Below are 14356 nucleotides of genomic sequence, written 5' to 3'. Positions count from 1 at the left end.
AAGTCAGGTAAGGAGAACAGTCCCGAGAACGATACGAAGCTGCAGGGCAAAGTGAAGACCTCAGGGCAGAGGGAGAAGTGTGGCTGAAGGCATCCAGGCTTCTGGAGTGCAGGGGGCTAAGTCTTACTGCCACGGCAGTCAGGGACAATGTTTCAAACAATGTCTTTGCCAGGAAAGAAGGGAGGGATGTGTTGTTGTTGTTGTTTTTTTTTTTTTTTTTTTCTTTTTTTGTCTTCCTGCAAACACAGACAGCAATGACAACTCGAGGAGTATCCTGCAGGGGCTGGGGGACCTGCTGGGTGGGGTCAGGCTGCCCCTGGTGATGGCTGGGGACTGCCGCAGCTCTCCTGCAAGAGCTGCAAGCTCAGGAGATGTGGGACCCATCTCTGGCGCCTGCTGTCCAAGCCAGGGGCTGTGCGGCCTCGGGGGCTCCTCCCAGGGGCACCCCACAGCTGCCTTTCCCCTTCAGCTGCGGAGTAAAATTCTGTGGGTGCTGACGGCACTCACAATAGGACAGTGTCTAATAGAAGAGGTAAGAAGGGCTCAGATATAATGTCCTAGTGAATAACTATAAACAGATCAAGAACAGTTATTTCAGCTAATGGTGAACATTAAAGTGCACAGCTTCATGAGTAGCACCATTTATTTTAGCACTGCTAATACCACTAAACTACAGACTATTCCCAATACTTTACATTAGCATTGCACATATTAGATGACTTTATTGGATTTTTAAAAATAATTAGAGTAGCTTAATAATGACTTCGACTAACATGGACAGGATCATAGAGAAAGCAGAAATTACATTTCAGATAATGCATGTCTTCCAGCCAGCCTGGGAAGGGACGGTGCCAGAGCAGGCTGCTGGTGTGCCTGCGGTTAGCCTGGTGGCCTTCCTCCTCTGGGAGAAACCTCCCGGGGCTGCTGCCTCATAGCACAGCATGGCAGGAACCTGATGTGCTAATATCTGGGTTCCAGGATTTTAAATGAGGTCTAAGACGACAGAGCAAACACAGAAATAATCTCGTCATTGGATGTTCAGCAGGTCAGCAAATCCATATGCAAAAAAATGTTTACATTAAAATACGCTAAATAATTTTTGACACTCCAACGGTGTCTACAGAGAGAAGACCTCTGTAAACGCTCCCCAGGTGGTGAAAGGGGTTAAATCTGAAACACGATTTCTTGCTGCACGCTTTCTATGTGCCCAGCTCTATTTCATGGGTAAATGGACATTCGCAGGATCCCAGGTATTGGCTTCCCAGCACCATCAGCACTAAATCTTGAAGTCAGTGAATGTTTTGCTTCAGTAAAGACTAAATAAAATCTGATAAAGGGTTTATATTTGGCAGGCTGGTGCAGCACAGGCACACCTGACTGGGAGTTAGACAAGATGAGATGCTTTTAGTACCTCTGGCTACTGCTTGCTGTGATCTCTAAGGCAAAATAATTCTAACAGCTGTGCCTCAGTTTCCCCTCACAAAATATGGGCATAATAATAAAACTACAGCTGCAAAGGTGCAAAGTTTATGTCACATAAAACATGTTTGTGTTGCAAATATTTTTAGTGATTTTAATGAGTCTCTGATGAAACTATTACTCTCAAGCATTTCTTTGGGATGCGGCTAATTTACATGCGGTTACACCGCTTCAAGTTTTGTGTGTCTTGATGTGCCTTAAAATCCTCAACATTTGGGGATAATTTGTCAGCCACTAGTGATATTTTTGTTGTCACCCCCTTCCCCGTGTTCCTTCTCCAGTTCCCTCCTGCCTTGCAGCGGCTGACCGGCTCTGCCTTCCTCTGCTCCCCGTCCCACGCAGCACGCCAGGTTGGAAGATTCCTCCGGAGGTCATCAGCTCCAGCCTGCCGCCCGCAGCATCTGATCCCCCAGCTTCACACCCACCTCCACAAGCATCTGAGCTGCCGCTTTGTCATTCTGCCGTCAGGCACGCAAATGTTGCTCTGCGGAGACGAGGCGGCAGCAGGAAGGCTATTTTCCAGTACACACGATGCAGTGTTCCTCTCAGGTTGGGAATGGACGTGATCAAAATTGCACATTGATTCTTCCTCTCCAAATTTTGAGGGACCAAACTGCTAATTCCAGGTATTTTCTTCCCTTGTCAGAATTCTGCGAAGCAGCAGGATCAGGCCCGTGTCCTGCTTTTCTCTCGTTTTTGCACGCGAAGGTGCGCGGGGCTGACCATGCTGGCTCCGCGTCAGGCGTATGAGGAGCAGCAGCTGCACCACCACGTTGCAGCGCTCTCAGAGACGCCCTTGGGACCACCGCCACCCCCCAGGGTGCTGCCAGAAGATGAGGAGGGGTCCCTATGGCCACCCCCGTGCCTGCAGCCCCTGCTGTGCAGCTGCTCGGGCAGCACCGCATGGCCCCTCGCCATGAGCGGGTCCAAGCAAGCGGCTTGACCCAGGTCACACACACAATGCCAAATGCCTTTTTGTCTTTGGTCAATTTTTATTTATCAATAAAACGATACTACAAAACATGGGAAACATCTGCTTTAAATACAGATCCGCAGTTACTTTGCCAGTTTTTAACCTGCTGTATTTACAGATTTCTCCCCTGCACTCTGTCTGACCGGAGGAGCCTGAGGGGCGGCTGCTGCCAGCACCAGTCCCTCAGCTCTCAGGAGCAGGAGCAGAAGCAGCGCAAGCAGCGAGGACTGGCTGCAAACTGCAGGAGGGCTCGTCTTTACCCTGCAGCCCCCTGTGCTGCCTGCCTGTGGGGAGGCTCTTCCTCCTCCACCAGGCACGCTGCCAAGCTCAGTTCCCTCTGGTTTTGGGGCACAGCAATGATTCATCCCCATTTCTGCCAAGCCCATGGCCTGCTCGGTTACTCCCTGCTCAGCCTGCCCCTTGATCTGGTGGAACTGCTGAGAGCAGCCAGCAGAAAGGAAGCAGACTGGCAGCGGAGCCCTCCCCAAAACCTTCCTCACTGTATAACTGCTTGGATGGCATGTCATGTTGGGTGTCTGTCCACCCAGGAGAGGTGTCCTCCCCTCCAAAGTGTGTGCACAAGGGGTTGGTGCCGGTCTCCCCGCGGCACCCAGAGCAGCACAGCCGCACCGCGCAGAGCTGGCCGTGCCTGGCCTGCTGCCGCCGGCCTGCTGGCTCTCACGGGCCCGAACCGCTGTGAATCGATCGGCAAGAAACAGAAATATATACGTCTGTGTGTATATATATACTTCTATATATTAGATCCTTTAATTATATAGTTGTAAGGCAGATTAAAATTATTTTCTGATACCACCTGGTATCAAAACGCATCACTCCTACTTTCCATGCACATTGCGCAGTGTGCAGGGGAGGTAATTAAACCTGCAGTAATTATCATACAGGTACTCTAATCTGAATACCCACTGCTCTTTCTCACCCTCTCTTACAGAAGAAGGAGACAGTACTGAGAAGTGCTAGGAATAGCAAAAATTCAGCTTCCTGCCCCAGAAACCTGTGGGCACCTGCAGAGCTGAGCCCCCCACTGCCGGGGCATGGGGCAGCAGAGCTGTGCCCTGCGGGCAGGAGGCCTCCACCAGCCGTGGTGGCTGCATCGGTGCCTTCTCCTCCCTTACAGACGGGAAGGGCTGGGCAAGATGAAAAGGGAGATGAGACACCACAGCACTCTGCGTGCTGCAGAGGGGCAAGCAGGGGAAGGCTGGGCTGAGATGTGAACAGGGCCTTTTCCTCGCGACCGCTGGAATTTGGCTTCACCTCAGCTATCAATAAAGAGCAAGCTTTTTGATTCCTTCGTACATGAAAAGAAATGAAGAAAATAATGTATTCCAAAACAGTTCAGCTTCTCTTAAGATTTATTACCAGGGAGATGGAGCCTTGCTAATTGGCTTTTGTTATGCAGCACGGAGCGTGCTGGTGCTGAAGAGCTGTCTGCTGGCACCTGGTACCTGCGGCCCTGCAGCCACGACAGCGCCGTACTGACGCATGCTCTTAGAGCTTGGTTTCCCCGTGGCTACCCCCAGCACTGCCTCGACATAATGAAGTATTAGCATAATTAAATGAAGTTGAAAGAAGTGAAAGAACAGGTAGAGTGCTACTGCTCTGCTTGTGATCTCTTGAGCCAGCAAAGGAAAGCAAATAATTTTTACAAAACAAACTTTGATCTTGAATTGTTTTTTTTCTTCTTTTCTTTGTGTCTTTCTGGGCAATGGAAACTGCCCAGAACACCTCAGTACAGCTCCCAGAAGCTTGGGCAGTTGTACAGGACTTTTTCCTGGGAAAAATCAGTATGGTCTGCCTGCAGCATCATGGACAAGATGCCTGTGTGCATCCCTGATAATGCTAAACCTCAGAGCATGGCTTACATTGGCACAGGCAAACAAGTAGAGCTGCTTAAAATATTTTCAGAAAAAATGTGCTGTTCTGAAAAAGCCACAGTGTATTACGAAGAGACACAGTTGTTGGAAGGAGCAGAGTTGTCATGGTTGCTGTGAGGGGCATCTAGCAGAACTGGCTGGGGGTGCAGGGGAGCCAGCCCCCAGGAGCGCTGCTCTGCTCTGGGAACAGCGGCGGTGCTCGCTAGGGGCTCACAGCCAGCAGACATGAGGTGGTGGCCAGGCTGGGGGGCAGAAGCCAGCCCCTTCAGGGAGCTGGGGGCATTTGGGAATGCATGGTGGGTCTGGAAAGAAGCAATGGCTGAGAAAAAGGGCACAAGAGAGCATGGTGAAATGTGCAAAAATGAGTAACTTGTCATTTTAGGAGTGAATGATTCAACTTCTATTCTCAGAAGACCAACAGTTCAAAACTGGTCTAACTAAGAAAAAAACAGAACAAAGAGGGGTGTAACAAATTGTTATTAATTTTGTTGTCATTTGAAGTGAAACATTGCTGTCATTTCAGGTCAGACAAAACGAGATTTGTAGTTTCACATAAAAAAGGGAACAAAAAAAAATACATTTTGTTTATTCCAAATTGTCTGGAAAAAAAAAAAAAAAAAAAAAAAAAAAAAAGTTCTGCAAAGTCAAAGTCCATTAGTCACAAAGATCTCATCCATACCATACACTGGTGCAGCATTTCCACAGACACTTGGATCCCAGCTGTTTGCTGTTACTGGTTGCTGTTACCAGCTCTGAACACTTGCAATAATTTGGATATATATCAGTAGGACAAAAAAGCCTACCTGGAAAAGTAACCTGTGTCGTTTCTAATAAAAATCTGGTAATAGCAGCATCTCCTCTTCTGATTTCTCTGATGACCAGCGCACTGCTGAGCGAGCCATGATCGCGGCCGCCCCTGGCTGGCCCAGCAGCTCCCCACTGCCGCCCTTCTCCCTGTCCCCTCGGCTCCAGTCCCGGGGTCGCCGATCCAGATGTGAGCTCATCCCACCAGAAGGCTCCGTCCTCTGCCGTCCTGCCCAGCTCGCTGTCCCCAGCCGTCTGCAGGTGGCTGTGGCTGCTCGCACAGGCCTCGCCATCCAAGATGAGCTTCCAGAAGGGCTTTGCCTCCCTTATGCTTGTGCAGACACTGCAGCACCCGAATCCCTGCTCGGCAAGGCACCAGATGGGATGAGCTCCACAAATCCAGGGTCTGCTCGCCTGCTCCCAGGAAGGGACCGTCAGAAAGGGCTCCACTGGAGATCAGCCAAGTACCAAAGATTAAAAATAATTAAAAAAAAAAAAAATCATCCCAGGATATTCAGCCACACAAGTGAGCAATTGCCTGCTTTTCTGGCTCTTCCAGCCCCAGCTTGCCTACAGCTATGCTTCTCTATTTGAGTCATGTTAGCGTGGAGGAGCGATGAGAATGCAGAGACCAGCGGTGCCATGCTGCAACTACCCCCGAGAAGGGTGGAAGGAAACGTGACAGTGAACACAAGTTACACGTCTGTCATTCCAAGAATGTAGAATTGCATTCCTTCCCTTCACGGGGCAGCCTTAAAAGCACAATAAAGTATTTCAAAGTATGCTTGGAAATACTTTGGCAGGTAACCCCTGATGCAACAATGGCTCTTCCAGATGTATTGCTGCTGGTGACAGTACTTTCCAATCACGGCATCAGAAAATCCCTGTTCAAGGTGGGGAGGAAGAAGGATGCCAGCCTGCAATCACTGAACTGGTGCTTTCAGCCTCTCACAGAAATAAACGAGGAAAATAAAACTCAAAAATTTAATCAGAGAATTATCCCCAATCTGTAAAGAACTGGTTAACAGGAAGCAATGCTAAATTACAGTGGGCAAGAAAGCATGTATGTATCTATCTATCTATCTATGTGTGTATATATATGACAGGTGAAGGATACCAACTTATTTATTCTTGTCTGTGCTCTTGCAGTGTATCCGCACAGATCTGGATGGCAGACACAGATTAGCTGCAGATTTCAGCCACCCAGCACCACAGTGCTGATAGCTGTACATTTCTGCAGCGTATCGTGTAACACCTGACCCACTTATCAGAGCCATGAATATATAATTCCTCTCTTCATTTACCGGGATCCTAAACAAAAGGTTGGCTCTTCTGCCAGCCATGACGCTGGAGCAGAAGGGCAACAGCAACACGTGGTTTACTACCTCAGAGCCTCTGCACGCAGGCTTTTTTGGCAGCGGGACCAAAGCCACCTGGCAGGAGCCACTGGGCAAGTGACTCTGCCCAGGTCACGGGTGTGACTGCTTTGGTTTTTCCCAACTTGTCTCTTTCTGTCTCGGTGTTCTTTGTACCAGGGAAATACAGCAGGCTAAAAGCTACAGGTTGATTTTTTTTGTTTGTTTTGTTTTTTTACATACCACAGTAGAAACAGTTACTGAGTTATATTTGTCAGAGTCACAGTAGTTTATGCATATTTGCTATTCACAGACTGCAGAATATTGCCAATAACCTCACTGGTGGGGACTGACAACACGGAGATACATGCATTCATGTGAGACCATAATCAATGATGTCTATACTGTATTAAGCACATTCATTTTTTTTTAACACCTTCCAGTAAAATCAATTCCTTTAAATTTGTAGTTAAAATTTTTGTTTCCACAATTACGCACAAAATAACCTGTAAACAATTTGACATTACACTTATGTACAAGTGAACCACGTCGGAAAGTAGAAGAGGTAATTCAGTGGGTGCCACTTAATCTACATCAATGTGCAACAGACTGACTCAGCCTCGGCAAAGTCATTAAGTGCTTGTATGAGGTCCGAAAATGTAACATGAGCAAGGCCCCGTAGAGATCACAAAGTCACAAGTCACCAAACCCCCCTCTACATCCTGTGTTGGCTGTGAGAATATTGCACTGGCGGCATTTGCCCCCCCGAGCGCACGTGTGGCTGCACGACCTGGGCAGGAGGGGAGCCCTCGGCGGGCCCCGTGCTCCCGCTGCCTCGTGCCGGGAGGTTTGGCCTCTGCTCAGCTCTGAACTCCGCTTTTTCGTGTTTGCTTTATCATTGCTATAGTTTAAAATCTGTAATAGCATTCTTATAAACTGATTTTTAGCTAAGTGATATCGATGCCAAGAAAAATAAAGAATGTCTTTTTATAATATAAATAATTTAAAAGTGCTTTTTTGTTCTTTTACTATTAATCTACAAAACCCCGTTGGGGCATAAACTATCCATAAGACTGGACAATTATTTTGTACCATGATATACATGGGGCCTTATGCATAAAGTACTCTGAATGTCAAGTCCACGTGCATACTTGCAACGATGGAAAGGGCTTCACGGCAGGGTGGGAAATTGGAAAGGTTTCTTCAGCCTTCCCGGGGCTAGGAGAGCAATGGGAGCTGGCTGAAGGTCTTGCTTACATCGAGGTCTCTGCCAATACAGATCAACCTATTTTTCTCCTTCAGCCTACAGCTTTGCAGAGAGAAGGAACAAACTACCTCACAAAACTAGAATTAACCCAAAACATTTCCATCAGAGTACTGTGAAGTGTCTATATGGGGCATGCATGACCTAGGGGAAAGAAATAATTTGGTCCACATGGATCTGTGTAAACTCACACGTTCTGCCTCTGTCTCCCTCTGATGTCCGAGTCCTCGAGGTGGCTGGGTTTGCAGCGACGGCCCTGCAAACACCGCTAATTGTGGCAGAGAGCGGCTGGCGGGGCTGCGTGGGGCTGCACCAGGAGCAGCCCAAGCCGGGGGTGCCACCACGCACCAGTTCCCTGTCCCCCCGGCCACACGCAGCTGCCCCCTGCCAGCATCCTCAGCAGGCCCCCTGGGGCATGCCGAGGCAGCCAAAAATTGGCTCCACAACCCCGCCGCTGAACGGCAAGTCCCGGTTGCTGCACGTAGATGTAGTGAACGGTGTGAGTGGATGTGAATGTTATTACAGTTTAATGGCCTTCTCTCATCTTCACCGACACAATTGCCCTTTTTTTTTTGTGTGTGAGAAAAGGCATTTTAGGAGTCTCAGTCCCACTGAAGTCAATGTATGTTTTCAATTTAATTTCAACAGAACTCATATTTGGTCTTAGTTATGCATGGAAAGTAGCTCAAATACCAGTTTGCTCCCCAGATATTTGAGAAAGAATAAAGTCCTCTGTTAACTGAGTGTCATTTTGGCTTGCTACCAGTAAGTGACCAACAATGTCCTACGGATCGGCAGAGGTTCTTTCACTGAAACAAATTAGAATTGAGCCAAATATTTTTAGAGTCAAAAGCCAGCTACGTTTTAGAAAATTTTGTTATTCCCGTCCCATTTCCCCACTGCATCACCTCCACCTCCTGTCTCGCCCTCATCGCCTTGGCTCAGCCACGAGTGGGAGCAGGGCCGCATCCTGCCCGTGGCCACCCGCCTCTGCAGAGCCCAGGAGGAGCCCAGCGGGAGGACGGTGCCCTGGGGCCGAGCAGTGACCACATCTCACTGCCAAGCTGGCGAGGGGCACAGCAAGCTGCTCGGTACCCCTGCTGCAGGTACCTCCCGCCCCCACGATCGGTGAGCAGTGCCAGCTCCTGCGGGCGCAGAACGAACCTTGCCTCCGAGGCATGAATTCACGCCTTGCCTCCCAAGGTGCATGTACAAATCTCTCTAGCTGTATATCTGTGTATATCTTTGTATCTGTGTGTATATGCATGTGTATGTATGTATGACATTATTTTAGGGAAGAGGTCTTCCCAAGTAATGCTCCACGCCCTGGGGGACCCTGCGGCTGGTGATGGTGCACAGGGACGTGCCCAAAGCCTGGCTCTGGAAGAGCAGCTGAGGCAGGGGGACAGGAAGGGGACATCTGGGACAAAGGCGGGCAGCAGGAGCGGATGCTGTGCAGCATCCCACGTGTCGCCAAACTCCCATCCAGGGCGGGCAGACAGCTCCTGCCACCTGCACAAGGGCTCGGGTGAGCTTGCCAGTCAGCCTGAAACAAAAAGCCACGAAGCACAACCCCCAGTGCTAAACTACCCTGTGCAATACCACAATGTAAGTTACAGCGGGGTTAGAGCCCTGCAGAAACACAGACACGTGTAGGGACACACACAGCACACCCACACGTGTGCACCCGCGTGTGCCTGGGCACCCCCGCTCCTCGCACACCCATCCAACCGGTGACACAGCTCTGTGCTTCCTTGCGGGCTGGGCTGCCCATGGTTACTGAGGTTTAAGACCTTTATTTCTGTAGCGCTGGAGAGTAATAACCATTTCATCTAAAACTGAAGACATGAAGGTCACATAAATCAAGCCCATTTGGGTGTATTTCATTGGGTCTAATTTTTCCACAGTTATTAATCATCCCGCAGCCCTGTAGACCCCCAGCATCACTCTGGGAAGGCGCACACAGGCACACCCAGCACCATTCTTTCACCCTGTCACTTGTATTTTATAGCCCAAATACTTATGATGTGAAAAGAAGCCAGGGAATGCCCTGGAGTGAGGGAAGCTGCAAGGTTTCAGCTGCATGATCCACCCTGAACTGCGCACATGGCTGCAAATCCTGTGGGAGAGCCCCATTTGCTCCCCAGTTCTGTCAAAACTGTGCCTTGGTGCCAGGGCAGGGGGGAAATGTTATAAACCAACACACTGCTAAGAGGAGGCAGATACGAGCATCTCACATGTAAAATCTTGGTAAAAACCACAGCAGAGATGATGCCAAACTGCCACCTCCAAACTGTGCTCTCCAGTGACTTGGAGATGTATTGCTGGGAGGTTTTGTTCCCCTCCTTGCAGCCAGCTTGTGCTTAAGGATCGCTCTGGACACGTATTGCTTCCTTGTTTGCTGGTAAAATTTGCATCCTCACCATAAACTCCTGCTTGACATCTACAGCCAAGCGATGGCTATGAAGCTGTGCTCATGCGGACCTTAGGACTCATCTGGCAAAACAAAGACTCCCTCGCCTGTTGTGTGGGAACAACAGAGCCTTACGAGCACAAAAGAACCACCTTACTGAAACTGCATTAAGATCAGCAGAAATAATTTGTGCACACTTGACATCATCTCCCACAGCAGTCTGAAATTCAAGAGCTCTGGAACCTGGAGGATGCTAAATAAGTCAGAACCAGTGGTTTGTTACCAGCACTATCTGTTCCCATATATATGTATCCTTCCTTTCCTGCCTTTAGAAAATGAATAATTTCTCTCAAGTACTCTAGCAGCTCGTTCCCAGCCAACGCCAGTTATCTGGAGCAGTTCGCTCTTCTGCAGCCCCCCGGCCGGCCCCAGCACCCTGGGCTCCCCACGGAGCTCAGACCCCGGTCTCAGGGCTCTCTGCTCCCCAGCCCCTGCTGCTGGCTACTGATGTGTACCCACAGCCCTTCCGTGGGCTCCCACCTTCCTGTGGGCCCCAGGGCATGCTCAGCATGGTTGCTGCCTCATGCCATGGGCTGTGAACAGGACCTGCATGCAGACAGCACCTTTGTAACGGAATATGGCTACGTCCTTCTTGATTTTCAATTTTCTCTTGAAATGCACGTAGCTGCAACAGCGCTGCTCCTGTCCTCTAGCAATTGATTCCCTGCCAGTCAAAGCATTAAACGTATCTTGTTAGGCTGATAATTTCTTGTATTTGCTTCTGTGCTGGATGGGACCGAGCGTCTGCTCATCCTGCCGGCTCGAGCCAGGCACTGCTGGCAAACGTGCCTGGCAGGCAGGCAGAGACCCGCCACCCTCACCGCACTGCTGCTCCACCTGCCCTCACTCCGCCTGGAAACGTTCCTCTGTCTTTCCGCTGGAAGCATTACAGGTTGAGCCTGCTGTCACCAGAAAGCCTGGAGGAGCACAACAAGAGGCGTGGGGAGGACGCAGATGGAATGAGCTCACCAGAAACAAATGGAATATTTTGCTGATGGCAACAAAGACCCACACACTTGTCCCTGGTCTCCACTGAAATGCATTTACAGTGTCTCAGAGAAGGGGAAAAAAAGAGTGAGAGGCAGTGTGATGGGGTTTCTCCTGGGGTTTCTTTACTATTCAACCCTCAAAGACCTGAAGAAGAACTGGAACATCTACAGCTGCTAAAAAAATGCTCTTTTCTGAGAAAGTGCAGTTACAAGGAGAGAGCCAGAAAATCTTTAAGCAATATATATTGATATATATATATACATATATATATACACAGAGATATATATACACACATATATATATATGCACATATATATATACACACGTGCTTAAGGTAAACTGCCACGGCATAGCTTGCTCCTGTGAGCAGTGCACACCCCTCTAAACCACCGAGCTGGCAGGGGGATGCAGAAGGCATGCCGCCCGGCCGCTGCCTGTGTGTTCCCACTGGCACCAGCAGCATCTGCACACGAGCATCTTGTGTTGTCGGTATTGTTGTGCCCTTAAGGTATTCAGCTTGTGTAAGACTCAGAGTTTACAAATAAAAGCATTTGTCATTGTGCTTCCACGACTGGAAAAATATCGTAACCCTATGACTATAAATGTTAAGGTGAAATAGGCAAATTAGGCAGTACTATAGAGATGGATTTCTTTTTTTTTTTTGTGACCTAACAAATAATTATTGTTGGGAATTATTTTTGTATCACTTAGTATCTTGCAGTAATGGCAATCAGGCTCCACGCCTTCCTGCCCAGAGCCTATAGGTGGTACTTCCGCAGCAGTTCCGATTGCCAGGGATGCTTTCTTTCCGGAAACCTGTCTGGGATTTTGATTTTGAGGAAATCCTGGATGCATTTCTCTAGCTCCTCCTCGATGGAGAGCTTCTCCTTCACCGCCTTCTTCTTGCTGGAGTTGGACTCCCTGGAGCCCGAGGTGAGAGTCCGCAGCAGGTCGCTCTTCCGCCGGCTCTCGGACTGCTGCAGCAGCTGCACCGGGCCCTTCTTGGCCGGCCGGTCCAGAGTCTGTATGTTGGGCTGGCGCGTGACGGGGCCGCAGATGACGGTCTCCTGCGGGGAGCTGGCCTCCGACTGGCTGTCACAGCTGGATGTCGACAGCTCGTTGCAGGACGTGCCGCTCTCGCCCTCCTTGTCGCCTTTGCCGTTCTTGCAGCAGCAGTCGCAGTGGGACGAGGACCAGCGGGATGGCTCACCTGTGAGACGGAGAGAGAGCGGGGTTAGACTGCTGCGAGCTGCCAGCCTCCTCCCCTCGCTCCCCACAGCCACGTTCACCCACGGGGAGCTGCTCGGCTGGACCAGAGCAAAGCCCTCGGGGCCCCACCGTCACCGGGCCTGGAGCTCCTGCATCCGCCCCAGCCTCCTGGCAGTAGTGTGCAGGAAATTTACTTTTCAATTACTGGCAATAAAAAAAATTAGCAGCACTGACTTCTCCAGACATCTTTTCTTCACTGGGGCTCAATAATACCTTTGTCTGCAGGACTGTGCAACCGGAGCAGCCCCTGTACTGTGGGCACCAGGCCAGTGGAGCCCCCCGGCCCCTGCCCTCACTGCTGCTGCTGGCGCCCGTGCAGGAGGGCTCGTCCCCCTGAGATGGGAGGCTTCTGGGAAAAGCACTCCTTCATTTGCATAATCCATCGGTGATGGGAACCCCTGAACAGAATTTAATTTATTTCCCGATTCATATAGCACATGGCTTGATTTTTTTTTTTTTTTTCCAGCTGGAGACTTGCCGGAATGCAATAATCCACGACAAAGGGGAAGAGCTGGCATTGATAAAAACTGTTCCCTGACCAAACCGCTGTGATAATGATGGATTTAAATGTCATTTGGAAGCATCCGTCTTTCCACTAAAATGTAATTATCATTTCCAGCTCGTGCAGATTGGTAATATTATCCAGATCAAGAAAAGCATAATGTAGCCGAGCAACTTCCCACGAGCTACACGGGCCCTGCTCTCTCCCATAAGGTGGAAATGTGGGTGCTATGGCCGGTCCTGCACACCTGGCACTCCACTGCTTTCATGAGCACCGGCAGCCCTCTGGCAGCCACAGCACTGTGACCAGGCTGGGGGGATGCACAGCACCGGGACCATGAGGCGGCTCTGTCCTCGGCCCCCTGAGACCCCAGGAACAGGGGCAAGTGTTGCTGCCACACCCCAAAACCCTGCACAGACCTTGGGGAGAGGGGTTCTGCAAGCCCATGGAGGCACTTGTTACAGAGCTTCCCTGCTCTCCCATTTCTCCAACTTTTTTGTAGCCATGAATACAATGCACACAATTTACAGAAACCGGGGGGAAAGCCCCTCCCCAGCTGTTCCTTGCTCTTCTTCCACAACAATGAAGGAGTCTTTCAGTCTGCGAGCTGTGTGGCTAAATTAAATTTAAGACCTGTTCTGTATGTTGTCTGAAAAAAAAGTCAATAATGGCTAAACTGAAATTACTTCTAATTTGCTTTGCCTTGACAAAGGCATTATGCACCGAGCCTTCGTAAAAACCTGAGGCGTGTGTTTCGGACACGTGCCTGCCAGCCGTGCTACATGGCAGCTTGGCCAAGGTTCCCTGCAAAACCCTCCCAAGGGCCTGGCCCCACTGAGCACTGCTGCTCCTGCACAGAGCTGGCTCCCTCCGGCCAGGCTCTGCACGGCATCCCCGCTGCTGTCTCCTCTCCTGCTCTCCCATAAAGCCAGACATTTTCCCCTGATGCTTGCATGTGCTCAAGGACAGCAGCGGGTCCCAGAGGAGACGCATCTGGTGAGCGCCACCGCCCAGCTGAGGAGCACATCTCCTGCCTGCACCTGGAGCATCAACACTGCCTGGACAGCAAACACCAGGCACCAAGCACCAGGCTGCTGCCGTGGCACAGGACATCGCTACAGCCGCCTAATTACATTGTCTGGTTAATCAGTAGCTGTTGTACCCAATGCTGAGGCTCAGAAAAGAGGAAACATGGGCAATAGTGAGTGTGAATGAGAGGCAGACCTCACTGCAAGCTGGGTTACAACAGCCCAGGTGCTTCACCACCGCTTCCACTGCGGGCTGGTCCCGAGGATCCCCTCAGGATGAAGGCACAGGACGGGCGCTCGCCCACGCCAGCTGCCCGGGCAGCCAAG

General features: G+C 50.2%; 1 protein-coding gene across 2 annotated transcripts in view; it reads right to left on the bottom strand.

Annotated features, from left to right (window-relative positions):
- Nucleotides 1-213: 213 nt before the first annotated feature.
- The window catches only part of KCTD16 (potassium channel tetramerization domain containing 16), a 67841-nt gene continuing 53698 nt past the window's right edge, over nucleotides 214-14356 (bottom strand). For both annotated transcript variants that reach the window (XM_032196959.1, XM_032196961.1), the window contains exon 3: nucleotides 214-12440. In XM_032196959.1, the coding sequence (XP_032052850.1) occupies nucleotides 11989-12440 (452 nt within the window). In that variant the 3' untranslated portion in view covers nucleotides 214-11988. The remainder of the gene's footprint in view (nucleotides 12441-14356) is intronic.

The sequence above is a fragment of the Aythya fuligula genome, chromosome 14 (assembly GCF_009819795.1).
Source record: "Aythya fuligula isolate bAytFul2 chromosome 14, bAytFul2.pri, whole genome shotgun sequence".
NCBI lineage: Eukaryota > Metazoa > Chordata > Aves > Anseriformes > Anatidae > Aythya > Aythya fuligula.
This window is presented reverse-complemented; position numbering and strand designations above follow the sequence as displayed.